This window comes from Canis lupus, chromosome 5 (assembly GCF_011100685.1).
Source record: "Canis lupus familiaris isolate Mischka breed German Shepherd chromosome 5, alternate assembly UU_Cfam_GSD_1.0, whole genome shotgun sequence".
Classification (NCBI taxonomy): Eukaryota; Metazoa; Chordata; class Mammalia; order Carnivora; family Canidae; genus Canis; species Canis lupus.
Genome location: NC_049226.1, coordinates 80,684,923 through 80,698,715, shown reverse-complemented (window position 1 = coordinate 80,698,715; position 13,793 = coordinate 80,684,923). Strand labels below are relative to the sequence as shown.

Below are 13,793 nucleotides of genomic sequence, written 5' to 3'. Positions count from 1 at the left end.
CCCTCCCCGGGGCCCCAGGCGCGGACACCTCCCTGCCTCCCTCCCTGCTGGCGGGGCCCTTTCCCGGCTGGGAAACAGCAGCCGCGGCCGCGGCGGCAGGAAGCGAAGCCCTTGTTGATGCTGTTCCGTGGCGCGTCTCCCCGCCCTCCGGCGGCCGCCCTCGCTCTTCCAGGCTGCGGGGCGCCCCCCTCCGCGCCTGCGCAGTGCCCCGCGGGGGGCGGGGCTCGGATTCCTGTCAGCGGCGGCGGCGGTGGCGGCGACCGTCAGTTTTCGCTGAGGAGAAGCACGAAACGGACCCGTTGGCTCTCCCCCCCTCCCTGTCCCCGCCCTGAGCCCCCCTCCTGGCTCGCCGGGAACCAGCCCCCGTGGAGTTTTCCCCTCCGCCTCGCTGCCGTTTCCTCGGTCCTCGGCCCGGTGGAAGTCCCTGCCCTCGAGGAGGAGGCAGCCGCAGCCGCCCTCGCGTCGCCGCCCCCGGATCGGTGCCCGCGGTCCCGGAGAGGAGGTGCCGCCGCCACCGCCGCTCCCCCGCCCTCCCGCTGCCCTCGGGCCGGGCTGGGTCGAGCTGCGATGCCCTCGGACTTCATCTCCTTGCTCAGCGCGGACCTAGACCTGGAATCGCCCAAGTCCCTGTACTCGCGAGGTGAGTCAGGCTGGGGGCTGGGGCGTGGGGGCGGGGAGGCGCGGCCCGCGGAGCCCGGGGGGTCCCCGGCGGGGGCGGGGGGCCCCGGGCGGCTCGGGGCCTGCGGGGGGGGCGGGGAGAGGCCGGCGGGTCGGGCGGTGGCGGAGTGGCGGCCCCTCCCCCGCGGAGCCGGCGGCCCCGGGTCTCTGCGGCACGCGCCGCTCCGAGCCCCCCCGCCGCCCGCCGCCCGCCGCCCGCCGCCCGCGGGCCCGGCCCCGCCACACAGTCGGAGCTGCCGGCCCGGCCCCCCCCCCCCCGCTCGGGGACCCCCCCCGCTCCCCCCCGGGCCGCGGCCCCTCTCGCCAGGACCCTCCGGCGCCGCAAAGTTGCCCCCGCACGCGCGGCGCGGCCCGAGGCCGGTTCCGAGGGCAGGGGCACCATTCCCCCCCCCTCCGGGTTGTTTGCGCGGCGGCGTCCTACCCCCCGCTCCCTCGGGCCTAGTCCACTCCCTCCCGGTGTTGGGACGGCCCCCCTCGACCAGGCGTTCTCCCTTTCCTCGTCATCTTCTTGCTGGAAAGGGCCCGAATTTTCTGTTTTCTGTTTTTTTTTTTTTTTTTTTTTTTTTTTTTTTCCCTTCCTACCTCTGTGGCCTTCTCATGACTTACACCTCTGTCTTTTACAAAAGATAGGGGTGCTCGCTCGCTCTCGCTCTCTCTCTCTCTCTCTGGATCTAGTTTTATTCCTCTCCTGTCCCAGGGGTACCGGCTCGGGCACTGACGCTGTCCTTTGAGAATTTTCTCTTTGGTTGCCGTGTTCCAGGGCTCGTTGCAGGAATGGGGCACCCTTAACAGGAGATTTCACATTTTCTATAAACTCTTTCGGCGAAGGCCTAAAGGGGATTCCCGGGATCCACGATATTAGCACTCGAGTCGATCTCTACGGGGTTTAAATTCCTATGCTGGGCACCGCAAGAATGTGTTAGAACAGGTTTCCCCCGTTGCAAGGGGCACCAAACCAAAATGCTCCCGCTGCACTCTTCACCACTTTTTTTTTTTTTTAAACCACCGGGAGGGGCAAAAGACAAAACTGGGTTATTAGCTATTCATTTCACCATATTAAAAAATATATATGTGTGCCGTTGTGAACCTCCTTCCTGAGAAATCCAGCATTTCTTCGGTTTTGGTGTGATGTATCCATCCGCTGACTCCCCCCCCCCCCCCGCCCCCCCGGGGGTACTTACTTGAGCGTCACGTCAGTAAACGTAAATTGTTTAAGTGAATCGGAGTGAGATGGTTCACCCTGGAAGGTACTGGACTTTACAGACTGACGATTGGGTTTGTACAGAGAGTCCTACTTAGTAACCGTGGCCATTGTCTGTTGCTCTGATGACTTTAGTTGGCAGTCACAAATCCCGTAGGATGTTTTTCAGGCAGCGTACCTGAAGTAGTTTGGAAATATTGTAGTTTAGAGCGTCAGAAGAAAAAGATGCTATCAAGCGATGATTCTTAGAAGAGGGCTAATGTGGTATTACAATTGGGTGCTAAAAATAGGCAAGACATTAACACCATTTGTGCAGTAATCATCAGATAATTTTCCATGAAACAAATGCTTTATGAAAAATCTAAGTTTAGCATAGAGACCAATGTAGAGGCAATTCAGCCTTCTTTTGGAGAGTATATTCACAGATAGGAGCTTTAGCTCTTAAAAATACATGGCAGTTATGTAAGAGATGTATGCTACCCTTGCCTTTTTTCTTTTTCAAGTCATTCAGCATAAAAAGTACTTAATGCTTTTTGTGTTTTTCAGATTCTCTGAAGTTACACCCATCACAGAATTTTCATAGAGCTGGACTATTGGAAGGTCAGCAAAGTACCATTTTAAAGCATATTGTGTGAGTATGCAAAGGCTTTCTCTGAAATGGAGTTTAAGTGAGAAAGTGTGAAACTTTGCAAACTCATACAATGTAATTTTCTCCTAAAGAGCCTGATCCTTCTTTTAGAGCAGCTGAATGTTTCAGTGGATTTTGTTGCTGTGTTTGATGTGCTTGTTAGCTTATTGTATCTGCTTTGAGAAGCTTTGAACCCCGCCCCACCCCACAAAATCATTAAAAATTATGTGTTGGGTGTTCTACTTTGGAATTCCAGATCTTAATTCTAGCTTTTTATAAACTGAATATGAAAAGGCTCAAATATTATGATCATGAATACAACTGAAAGAGTGACACCAAACACATACTTAGTTTGAAAATTCAGAATTTAGGATTTTTATATATTGAGCATTTCAAAACAGCATGTTAATTATTTATTACAAAAGCGATGTTATTATTGTTGAATTATTTTTAAGGATAAGAAAAGCCAAGTGACAGAGATGATGCCTGAACTATGCTTAGAAAAAGAGAGTTTGAGAAAGTTCTGGAAATGTTAATAGAAGGTGTAGAATTTAAACAGCTCATAATTACTTTAGAAAACGTTATATTGAAAAAATGGGAAAACTTTGTTGTTTTTAGCATTTTAAGACAAAAAATACCTTTTTTTTGTATTTTCATAGGGTTTTTAAAATAAATTTTTTTAGTTTATTTATTTATTTATTTATTTATTTATTTTTTAAGTAATCTCTACACCCAGTGTGGGGTTCAGACTCACCACTCCTTGGATCAAGAGTTGCATGCTTTTCTGACTGAGCCAGCTGGGGGTGGGGTGGGGTGGGGTGGGGGTGTCCCTGTGCTTTGAGGTTTTTGAGGTGGTTTTACATATATCCTCTTTGAATTTTGTAATCCTGCAGTTGGACAGCAAGGAATTTATTTTCCCATTATAGAGATGAGTAACCTGAGGCTGAAATTAATAAAAGTCACACGATAGCAGAAATAATGCTTTTTGTGTTTTAGCTGGAATTCTATATCCAGAGCCAAGCTGTCACTGTAAAATATATATGTAACCAGTAACTTAAACATTTTGTGGTCCACTTAAAAAAAGCTCTAAATATTTAAGTTTGATTTTAGATGCTTGCCTTCCATATGGTAGTCTGACATAGTGCTGGGGAAGAGTTGGTTTTGTAATTGAGCTTGAGTTTGAATACTAATTTAGTTATTAATAAACTCTGTGGCCTTGGGCAGGTGATTTCACCTCTCTAAACTTTAATATTCTTTCTATAAAAATGTATATAATTTCTTAAATTTAGTGAGGTAATATGTATGAAAATGCCTAGTGTAGTGTCTGGCTTAATAAATGTTGGTCTTTTCCTTTAGTTATCAGCTAACTTGTTTTAACTATAATATAGAACATATAAAATGTTTTCTAACTATTGATTGTATTTATACTTATCAGAAGCCCATTGACAGATATTAGTATAAAAATCAACTACAATTTGAGGCAAGAAATTTTATGTTTCTTGGTGAAGCAGATTTCCGTTTTTTATTCATATTGTTCCATTTGTGACTGTGCTGTAGATTTATATTTGTCTCTACAAAGCCATCCATTTTCTGGGCAGCAGACCAGAGAGTATCATAATCGTAGAGATTATCAGGGAGGAGAAAGGGGGGAAAAAGTGTTAATTATATCTGGAAATATTTTTAACAAGTCAGGGGAAATGCAGACAGCCATTTAATATGTTTATTTACATGTATGTGCTTCAATACTTTAATTATTAAATTTTTATTTTGGATGAGAGGATAATTTTTTTGAAGCGATACCATCCTTTCATAGGTTATATATGTTGTGAAATGTATCAATATCAGCTATCATTTTCTGTCTTTGATACAGAGAGTCATAAGAAAGTTTGTGTAATGAAAGTATTTAATATATGCAGTCTACTTCTGTTTTAATCTTTTATTATGGACATTTTAAAGAACATACAATAGTAGAGAATGAAATAATGAGCCCTCATATGCCTATCACCAAGTTTTTAACAATTCTCAGTGCATGCCTAATCTTGTTTCTTTTATACTCTCCCTTTCCCCAAGCAGTATTATTTTATTTTTTAAGATTTATTTATTTATATATCTAAGAGAGAGAGTGTGAGTGGGCACACAGAGGGAGAGGGAGATGCAGACTCCCCACTGAGCAGGGAGCCCATGGGGCTAGATCCCAGGACGATGGGATCGTGACCTGAGCCCAAGCAGAGGCTTAACTGACTGAGCCACCCAGGTGCCCCATGCTGTATTATTTTAAAACAAATATCAGACATCAAGTCATTTCATATATACATACTTTTATATTGTAGTGATACTTCCTTATTACTTGTTTTTAAAAGATATTATTTATTTATTCATAAGAGACACTGAGAGAGAGGCAGAGACACAGGCAGAGAGAGAAGCATTCTCCCCACGGGGATCCCCATGCAGGATCCCAGGAACCTGAGTGGCTCATGGTTGAGCATCTGCCTTTGGCTCCGGTCGTGATCCTGGGGTCCTGAGATAGAGTCTTGCATCAGGCTCTCTGTAGGGAAACTGCTTCTTCTCTGCCTGTGTCTGTGCCTCTCTGTGTCTCTCATGAATAAATAAATAAAATCTTAAAAAAAAAAATACCGTAATTTATTTTTATTTTTTTATTTTTTTTAAACATTTTTTTTTTAATTTTTATTTATTTATGATAGTCACAGAGATTGAGAGAGAGAGAGAGAGGCAGAGACACAGGCAGAGGGAGAAGCAGGCTCCATGCACCGGGAGCCCGATGTGGGATTCGATCCCGGGTCTCCAGGATCGCGCCCTAGGCCAAAGGCAGGCGCCAAACCGCTGCGCCACCTAGGGATCCCAAAATACCGTAATTTAGAGGTGCCTGGGTGGCTCAGTCAGTTAAGTGTCTGCCTTCTGCTTGGGTCACAATCTCAGGGTCCTGGGACCGAGCCACATGTCAGGTTCTGCTCAGCAGGGAGTCTAATTCTCCTCCATCTTTCCTTCCCCCCATGCTCATGTGCACTCTCTCTCAAATAACTAAATAAAATCTAAAAAAAAAAAAAAAAAAAATACAGCATTTAATCCAGGAAATACATATTCTGATTTATTTCAGTAGTCTCCTCTTCCTGACCTCTTTTTAAGATACACTTCTGCTGGAGGCTACTGCTTCTAGTTATAATGTACCTTGTAATCTGTGTGAAAATTGTAGGTCATACATCAAACTTGGGTTCAAATCCTTGTTTCAGCATTTGTGCTTGACCTTGGCTTACTCACTTATCTTTTGTGCTTCAATTTTCTCATCTTTAAATGAAGGCAATCGTATTATCTTCATCATGGGTTGCTGTGAAGAGTATTTGAGGCAAATTCATGTGTAAGCATTTAACCTAGCACATAGTGTTCAATAAATATTAGCTAAATAATTCTAAACAACAACCACTTACTTGGCATTTACTGTGTGTCAAGAACTTTATAAATATGAACTCACTGAATTCTCTTAACTCTTCAAGATGGTTATTATTATCCAGTTTTACAGATGAGGGTGCTAAGGCATGAGAAGGTTCAGTAACTCACCCAGAGTCACACAGCTGGTAAATTGTAGCCGAGATTTCAACACCGGTATTCTCACTGTAGTCTCTGCTCCTAACTATTATACTATACGGACTTCCTGTGTTATGTAAGTATTTTCTAATCATATATATGCATACTTTCTGTCAGTAGTCTAGATTTCCATTGACTAGTAAATCCAACCCTGAGTAAGGACAATTTAATTACTATCCTATAATTTGTCAAATTTTTATAGAATATATTTTTTCCAATTTTAAATTCTCTCTTTAGGAAAACCAGGTTGGAAAACTTGCAGTTTAGTGTTATTGACCTTTAAAAATAGATTCAAGGGATACTTGGGTGGCTCAGTCATTTAAGCATCTGCCTTTGGCTTAGGTCATAATCTCTCAATTCTGGGATCCAGCCCTGCATCAGTTGCTCTGCAGAGCGGAGAGTCTGCTTCTCCCTTTCTCTCTCCCTCTCCCTCTCAGTCCCCATCTGTGATCTCTCTTGTTCTCACTCTCTCAAATAAATAAAATCTTAAAAAAAATTAAAAGTAGATTCAAAATCTCAAAATCTCTTCAATTGAATTTGCTTTTTTCCTACATATCAATCTGGTTCTTCCTGTTACTATGTGTGTGTGTGTGTGTGTGTATATATATATATGTAAATGTATGTGTATATGTATGTATATATATTATTAAAAATAGCAAATTCATTTTTTTAATTGCGGCATAGTTGATGTAAAACATTACAGTTTCAGAGTGTAATGATTCATTATATGTGTATATTGGAAAGTGACCACCACAATAAGTCTAATTAACATCTGTCACCATATGTAGTTCTGCTACTACCTTTTTTTTTAAGTTTTTTTTTTTTTTTTAAGACTTTATTTATTCATGAGAGGCAGAGAGAGAGAGAGAGGCAGAGACACAGGCAGAGGGAGAAGCAGGCTCCATGCAGGGAGCCTGATGTGGGACTCGATCCTGGGTCTCCAGGATCACACCCTGGGCCAAAGGCGGGCACTAAACCACTGGGCCACTGGGGCTGCCCCTGCTACTACCTTTTTATTTATCATGGTGATTGTCTGACAATGGAAAAAGGGCCAAGGTATTTTTTTTTTTTTTTTTAAGATTTTACTTATTTATTCATGAGAGACTCAGAGAGAAAGAGAGGCAGAGACACAGGCAGAGGGAGAAGCAGGCTCCATGCAGGGAGCCTGATGCGGGACTCGATCCCAGGTCTCCAGGATCACGCCCTGGGCCAAAGGCAGGCCCTAAACCGCTGAGCCACCCAGGGATCCCAGGGTCAAGGTGTTTAATGCAGTAATACATAGCCATAAAATAATGTTTCTGATGACCCCATAATTACACGTGAAACTCTTAATGAAATAAGTAAATAAAAGAGATACTGTTGGAATTATGCTAAAAATAACTCACATAGAAAAAGTCCTGTACAGATGTATATACTATAAGATTTTACTTTTGATTCTTTTTTTTTTTTTTTTTTTAAGATTTTATTTATTTATTCATGAGAGAGAGAGAGGCAGAGACACAGGCAGAGGGAGAAGCAGGCGCCACGCAGGGAGCTGGACGTGGGACTCGATCCTGGGACTCCAGGATCACGCCCTGGGCCAAAAGCAGACGCTCAACCGCTGAGCCACCCAGGCGTCCCTGATTCTTTTTTTGCATTTTCCCTGCCTTCTTTTTTTTTTTTTTTTTCTGCCTTCTTTAAAGAAGATATTTTATATAGATTTAAAAAAATAAAATTAAAAAAAAAATAAAAAAAAAAAATAAAATAAATAAAAAAATAAAATTGTTTATGGCTAGTGTGTTCAAAAAACTTGAAGGCTAGGAATCTTTGGAGTGCCTCAAGGAAAAATTCAAATATGGAGGAAAAGTTGTTGTTTCTTATATTTTCTGCATTGAAAAATGTTGATTTTGGCATGTATGGTTTTCCATGTAGAAAACTGGTAAAAAAATTTTTTTTGAAAACTGATAAAAATTAAACTAAGTAAATGAGTACAAGTAAGAGGGCATTCTGAAAATGTAGATATACGAATGTAGAAAATCAGGTAAAACAGGAAAAAAACATAAATTGGAAAAAATAGAGTAATAAAAACCATGGATTAAATTTTAAAATGTTTTAAAAGCAAGAGTTAAGAGATTACATGATGGACCAAATTGGTTAAATAAGAGCTAACTACCAATGTGAGGTAGTCTTAATATGAATTAAATATTTCAAACTGGAAGATTTTTAAAAGAAAGTATGAAGTAATACAATGACTTAGGGACAATAAACTACTTCTTTTTTTTCTTATTGCTGTCAAACTATTTGATATGTTACTTTTGCATAATTATACTTTATAGTTTACAAAATGAAAATCCTAACAGAGTAGCAGTATTTTCCTGACTTTCTGGAGTATTTCTGAATTGCCATTAAGCCTGATTTATTTCTCTTCCTAGGGCTGATGTTAGTAAGGTAGTTAAACCATTAACTCTTAAATGATGAAATGTGTGAATAGTTATCTTGATGGAAAGGATTTTTTGAAAATATTTAACGTTAAAAATAATCTGTTGGATTCTTTTCTTGTTTAGTGTCAATTTTGTTTTAAAGATTTATTTAATTTATTTATTCATGATAGACAGAGAGAGAGAGAGAGGCAGAGACACAGAGGGACTCCATGCAGGGAAGCCCGACGCGGGACTCGATCCCCGGACACCAGGATTGCGCCTTGGGCCAAAGGCAGGCGCTAAACCGCTGAGCCACCCAGGGATCCCAATTGTTTAGTGTCTATTAATCTCTATAGATCTTTATCTCGTAAACTAAAAATATCATTATGGGAATAATTATGGAAGTGAAGTTCAAACATTATAAAAGTCATACATACTGAGTTCATCTTCACTTCTTGGTACTAGAATCCATCTCTCTGATTTCCTACCATTTGTTTTTGTGTCTCTTTCTAAACTCTGTTTTTGTTATATTCATCAGTATTAGCATTCTGTTGCTTATTACAGTAAGAGGATAGAAATTCATATTTAATCAGATGGTTCTTGGCTGCTCTTAACACACTCTTGACTGTACCATAATTATTCCAGGAGTCTCCTAAAACTTGAAAGTAATAGTACAGAAAAACATCTTACTGTAATTAATAATATATATAAATACATATAATTAATAATATATATTTAAAAAGTGGTTACTTTTTATTAGAAAAAATTGACTTGTTATATTGTTCACAAAGAATAATAGGTAATTAGAGAAAAATAGAAGATCAGATTACTCTGAGACATCATTTGGACCTGATTGTGTAGTAAGAGAAGGCAGTCCTGTTAGTCCTAAGGTATAAGACATTCTCCAATAGAAATGTTGCTTGTTAACTTCTGTTATTGTCTTATTGCAAGGATTTTATTTCAAATTCCATAGAAGAGATTTATGTGTCTTTTATTTGCTATTGTCTTAATAAAAATTAAGGTTAAAATAACAAAGTATATAATATACTAATTACAAACATGTCCCTAAGTGAAAAGGTAGAAATTTTCTTTATGGACAAACTACAGATAATGATTTTAGCTTCCAAATATAAATAAAACCAGGTGTTGTGATAAATGATCTGTATATATATATATATTTTTTAATGATCTGTATTTTTGATGATTTGAACTAAAGATGTGCTGTGTGGAAATTTTTAGTTATTTTTACTTATTCTTAACTATTGAAATATAAAATTTTTTCTCTTTTTATTTATTTTATTTATTCATGAGAGACGGGGAGAGAGAGAGAGAGAAAGAGAGAGGCAGAGAGAGAAGCAGGCTCCACACTGGGAGCCCGATGCAGGACTCGATTCTGGGACTCCAAGATCATCCCCTGAGCCAAAGGCAGGCACTCAACCACTGAGCCATCTGGGCATCCATCTCTTTTCTTTTTAATATTTATTTGACAAATAGGTGATGATAATTACTGTTGGCCAGCCATAAATATTCATCTATGTCTTTCCCATTCAGAAATGTTAGTCTTTTAGTAAATTTGGTATTGGTTGTTTTTTAGGGGGGTGTATTGAAGGTCAGACAAGAACAGAAAAGTTTCTAAGAGTGACCTAAGTTGTTGATTCTCTTATCTTTATAAATTTAGTTCAGTGTGGTGTTTTAGTTTTAAGAAATCTACTTACAGTAATATTTGTGGGACATGTTAAAAGAAACAGTGTTGATAAAGAAAAAATAATACGTTTGGTGCTAGTAGTAATTGAAAACATTTTTTTGAATTTTATTTATTTATTCATGAGAGACACACAGAGAGAGAGAGGCAGAGACACAGGCAGAGGGAGAAGCAGGCTCCATTGAGGGAGCCGGACGTGGGACTTGATCCCGGGTCTCCAGGATCACGCCCTGGGCTGAAGGTGGCGCTAAACCACTGAGCCACCCGGGCTTCCCTGAAAACATTTTTTGAGCGATTTATGTGTGCCAGAATTTTACAGATATTTTTCACAGTCCTCAGAAAAATTTTATGAGATAGTATCCGTATCTGTATTTCATAAATGAGCAAACTGAGGTACAGAGGGATTCACTGATTTTCCCAAGGTCGCATAGCTAATCCAGAAGGCTGGGATTTGAAACTTCACTATTTTACTTATCCTGACTCTCTTTAGTATAAACATTTGATAATTGGTATTTACACTTTGGTCCCTACTAAAATTACACCACTGTTCGGATGGTGTAAAAAGAGTGCTTTGTGTAGGATTCTTCAACTAAACAGCTTTAGTTGAGAGAGTAAGAGAGAAATTTCTATAAGCCACACATAAAAATCCGTGAAGACTATAATGATGACCCTTTGAGGGAATACTTTAACGCTCAAAACTAGCAAATCATTGCCTGGTTTTGGGACTGTTAAGGTCGAACCACCCCTGTTTTGACAGATGATGGTACTCAGAAGTGAGAAGTAGGGAAAGGGTAAGTAGAGCATTACTTAAGGAGAATTACTTGAGAAATAGAGGATGCCGTGTGACTCGTAATTTCTTTGGCAGTAGTTTTATGGAAGCATGGAATCGTTGCACCTTCTTTCTGCTGAAATATTTCTTGTTTTTTTTTCTGCTGAAATATTTCAGAACCTAACTAAATTTGAATGGAGATGAATAACAGAAAAAACAGTGTAATAGAGCCTCAAGAGTCCTGTGCTTGCTATGATGGGTCATTGTTCATGAACTTCCTGAAAAGTCTGTGTTAGGCATTAGAAAATATGGATTTTAATTCTAGTTTGGTTTTGAGACCCTGTGGAAAATCATACAAGCATTCCTTTTCTTCAGTAGAGGCATTAATAGCAGTTTGCTTACCTAAGAGTTAAGAGGAAGAACAACTGACACAAAGAGGACCAAACTATAAAATGTATGAGTAGTGATATTTTGTGTAAGGCTCTATTAATTTACTTTGGTTCTTTGTACTGTCTCTTTTTATTTTTTTTATTTTATTTTTTACTGTCCTTTTTGAAAAAGTCTTTTACTCTTGTCTCCATTTTCTCATGGTACTTTGTACATTTTGCTTGTTAGTTTTACGGTTATTATTTGTATCCCTTCTTTCCCTTCTTTTTTAAAAATAACAAACCATCTTTAAATAGAGGTACAGAGGTTCACCAATTTTGAGTATTCCATGAATATTTAACAAGTGTATACATTTGTATAATCACAGATAATAATACAGAACATTTCAGTCACCCTATCAAGCTACCTCTTGCTCTCTTGGCAGTTCGCCCACTGCAGCCCCTCAGGCAACTACTCCTCTGTTTTTCTTTATAATGGATGAGTTTTGTCTTTTTAAGAATTTCGTATACATGGATTTATACGTTATATACCCTTTTTTCTTTAGCTTTTGTTTGTTCAACCACCATAACATTCTAAAACAAAATTATTTTTTTAAAGGTCATACAAGTAATAGACTTTTTATGTATACATTCCTATATTCTATAATGTAGCCAAGTGTAGTTTTCTAGGGATGACTTTTCATGTTTATATGTAAGTATAGGTTGCTTAGTCATAATATTTATATTTATTCATTAACTCAAAATGAATTTACATGTGGATCCTGGACACCTATAGTTTATAGCTCAGTAGAAGAGATTATATGTGAATAAACAATGATAACAGTGTTTTAAAGAGTTTCACAATTCAATCTAGATTAGAGAATGAAATTAATATGGTTGACTTTTAACTTTTATTTGCTAATAGGAAAATACTTTTGTGCACGTGGTACCAGAGCATATAGTTTGCCTCTGTACTTGACAATTGTAAATTGAAGTTTAGAACTTCAAAATTTCTTTGTAAAAAGTAGTTTAAGTCTTGAGAGGGTTATACAGTTGAAGTACATAGGGGGGGTATGTACTTTATTTTCTCTGATTATAGGTTAAGTGCATAGGTCAAAACAGAATATGAGCTTTCTGTCACATGTAAGTGAGTACTATCTTGTTCTTAACTATATTGTAAGCACTAATTTTGAATAAAATTTAAGTCTGCCCAGTAATCATTTATATTATGTACCATACTGCTAGTTTGGACCTTATACATTAAAATATTTTTGTTGGCAACATAATGGAACAATTAAATCTTTGTTGAAGGGGGCCTCATTATACAACCTTAAATATTTGTTTGAATTAAAGTTTTCATTACATTTGTTGAAGTAAGTTGCTAAAATGCCTTGTGTTTAAAGTGTATAACAGCAATGAAGCACCCAAACATAGGTTTAAGCTAACAAGTAGCTATTCTTCACGCTAAAGTTGTAATTAGAAGTCTTAAAGATCGTGTACTATCTCTTTTTTTCCAGTTTTAAATACCAACTTGTTGGGTTTTCAGTCTGAAATGAAGATTTTACTTGAAAAAATATCACTGTAAAATGGAATTAACGATAATAAATTAATGTTCACAAGTGTAATCATTCAGTTTATAAGCAACTAGGTGATAAGCAGTTATAAGGATTTTTTTTTTAGATTTTATTTTTATTTTTTTATTTTTATTTTTTTATGATAGTCACACAGAGAGAGAGAGAGAGGCAGAGACACAGGCAGAGGGAGAAGCAGGCTCCATGCACCGGGAGCCCGACGTGGGATTCGATCCCGGGTCTCCAGGACCGCGCCCTGGGCCAAAGGCAGGCGCCAAACCGCTGCGCCACCCAGGGATCCCCAGTTATAAGGATTTTAGAAATACTATAAATTAAAAATTTACTTGTTTTTTTAAAATTGTATTTTGAACTCCCAACTTTTTTTTTTAACTGTTAAATCATATTCTTTAGAGTATTAGGCTAGAGTAAATGAAGGGAAAATATAAACATAGAGCTTGAATTTTATAATTATTTTTTAATAACATTTCATTTTCTTAGTTTATTTTTATTTTTTAAAGATTTATTTATTTATTCATGATAGAGAGAGAGACAGAGAGACAGAGACAGAGACACAAGATGAGGGAGAAGCAGGCTCCATGATAGGAGCCTGATGTGGGACTTGATCCTGGGACTCCAGGATCGCGCCCTGGGCCAAAGGCAGGTGCTAAACCGCTGAGCCACCCAGGGATCCCCCTTCTTAGTTTATTTTTACCTGAATAACAGATGCTTTGGATAAAATGACTACTTAATTCCTTTATTTTTTTTTTAAAGATTTTATTTATTTATTCACGAGAGGAACAGAGAGGCAGAGATACAGGCAGAGGAAGAAACAGCCTCCCTACTGGGAGCCCAATGTGGGACTCAATCCCAGGACCCCGGA

The 13,793-nt window shown here is 39.3% G+C and overlaps 1 protein-coding gene across 4 annotated transcripts in view; it reads left to right on the top strand.

Annotated features, from left to right (window-relative positions):
• Positions 1–289: 289 nt before the first annotated feature.
• The window catches only part of NFAT5 (nuclear factor of activated T cells 5), a 122,346-nt gene continuing 108,842 nt past the window's right edge, over positions 290–13,793 (top strand). For 2 of the 4 annotated variants that reach the window (XM_038538470.1, XM_038538469.1), the window contains exons 1-2: positions 290–640; positions 2,426–2,479. In XM_038538470.1, the coding sequence (XP_038394398.1) occupies positions 568–640; positions 2,426–2,479 (127 nt within the window). In that variant the 5' untranslated portion in view covers positions 290–567. The remainder of the gene's footprint in view (positions 641–2,425; positions 2,480–13,793) is intronic. The other 2 variants (XM_038538472.1, XM_038538471.1) reach the window with 1 other exon arrangement.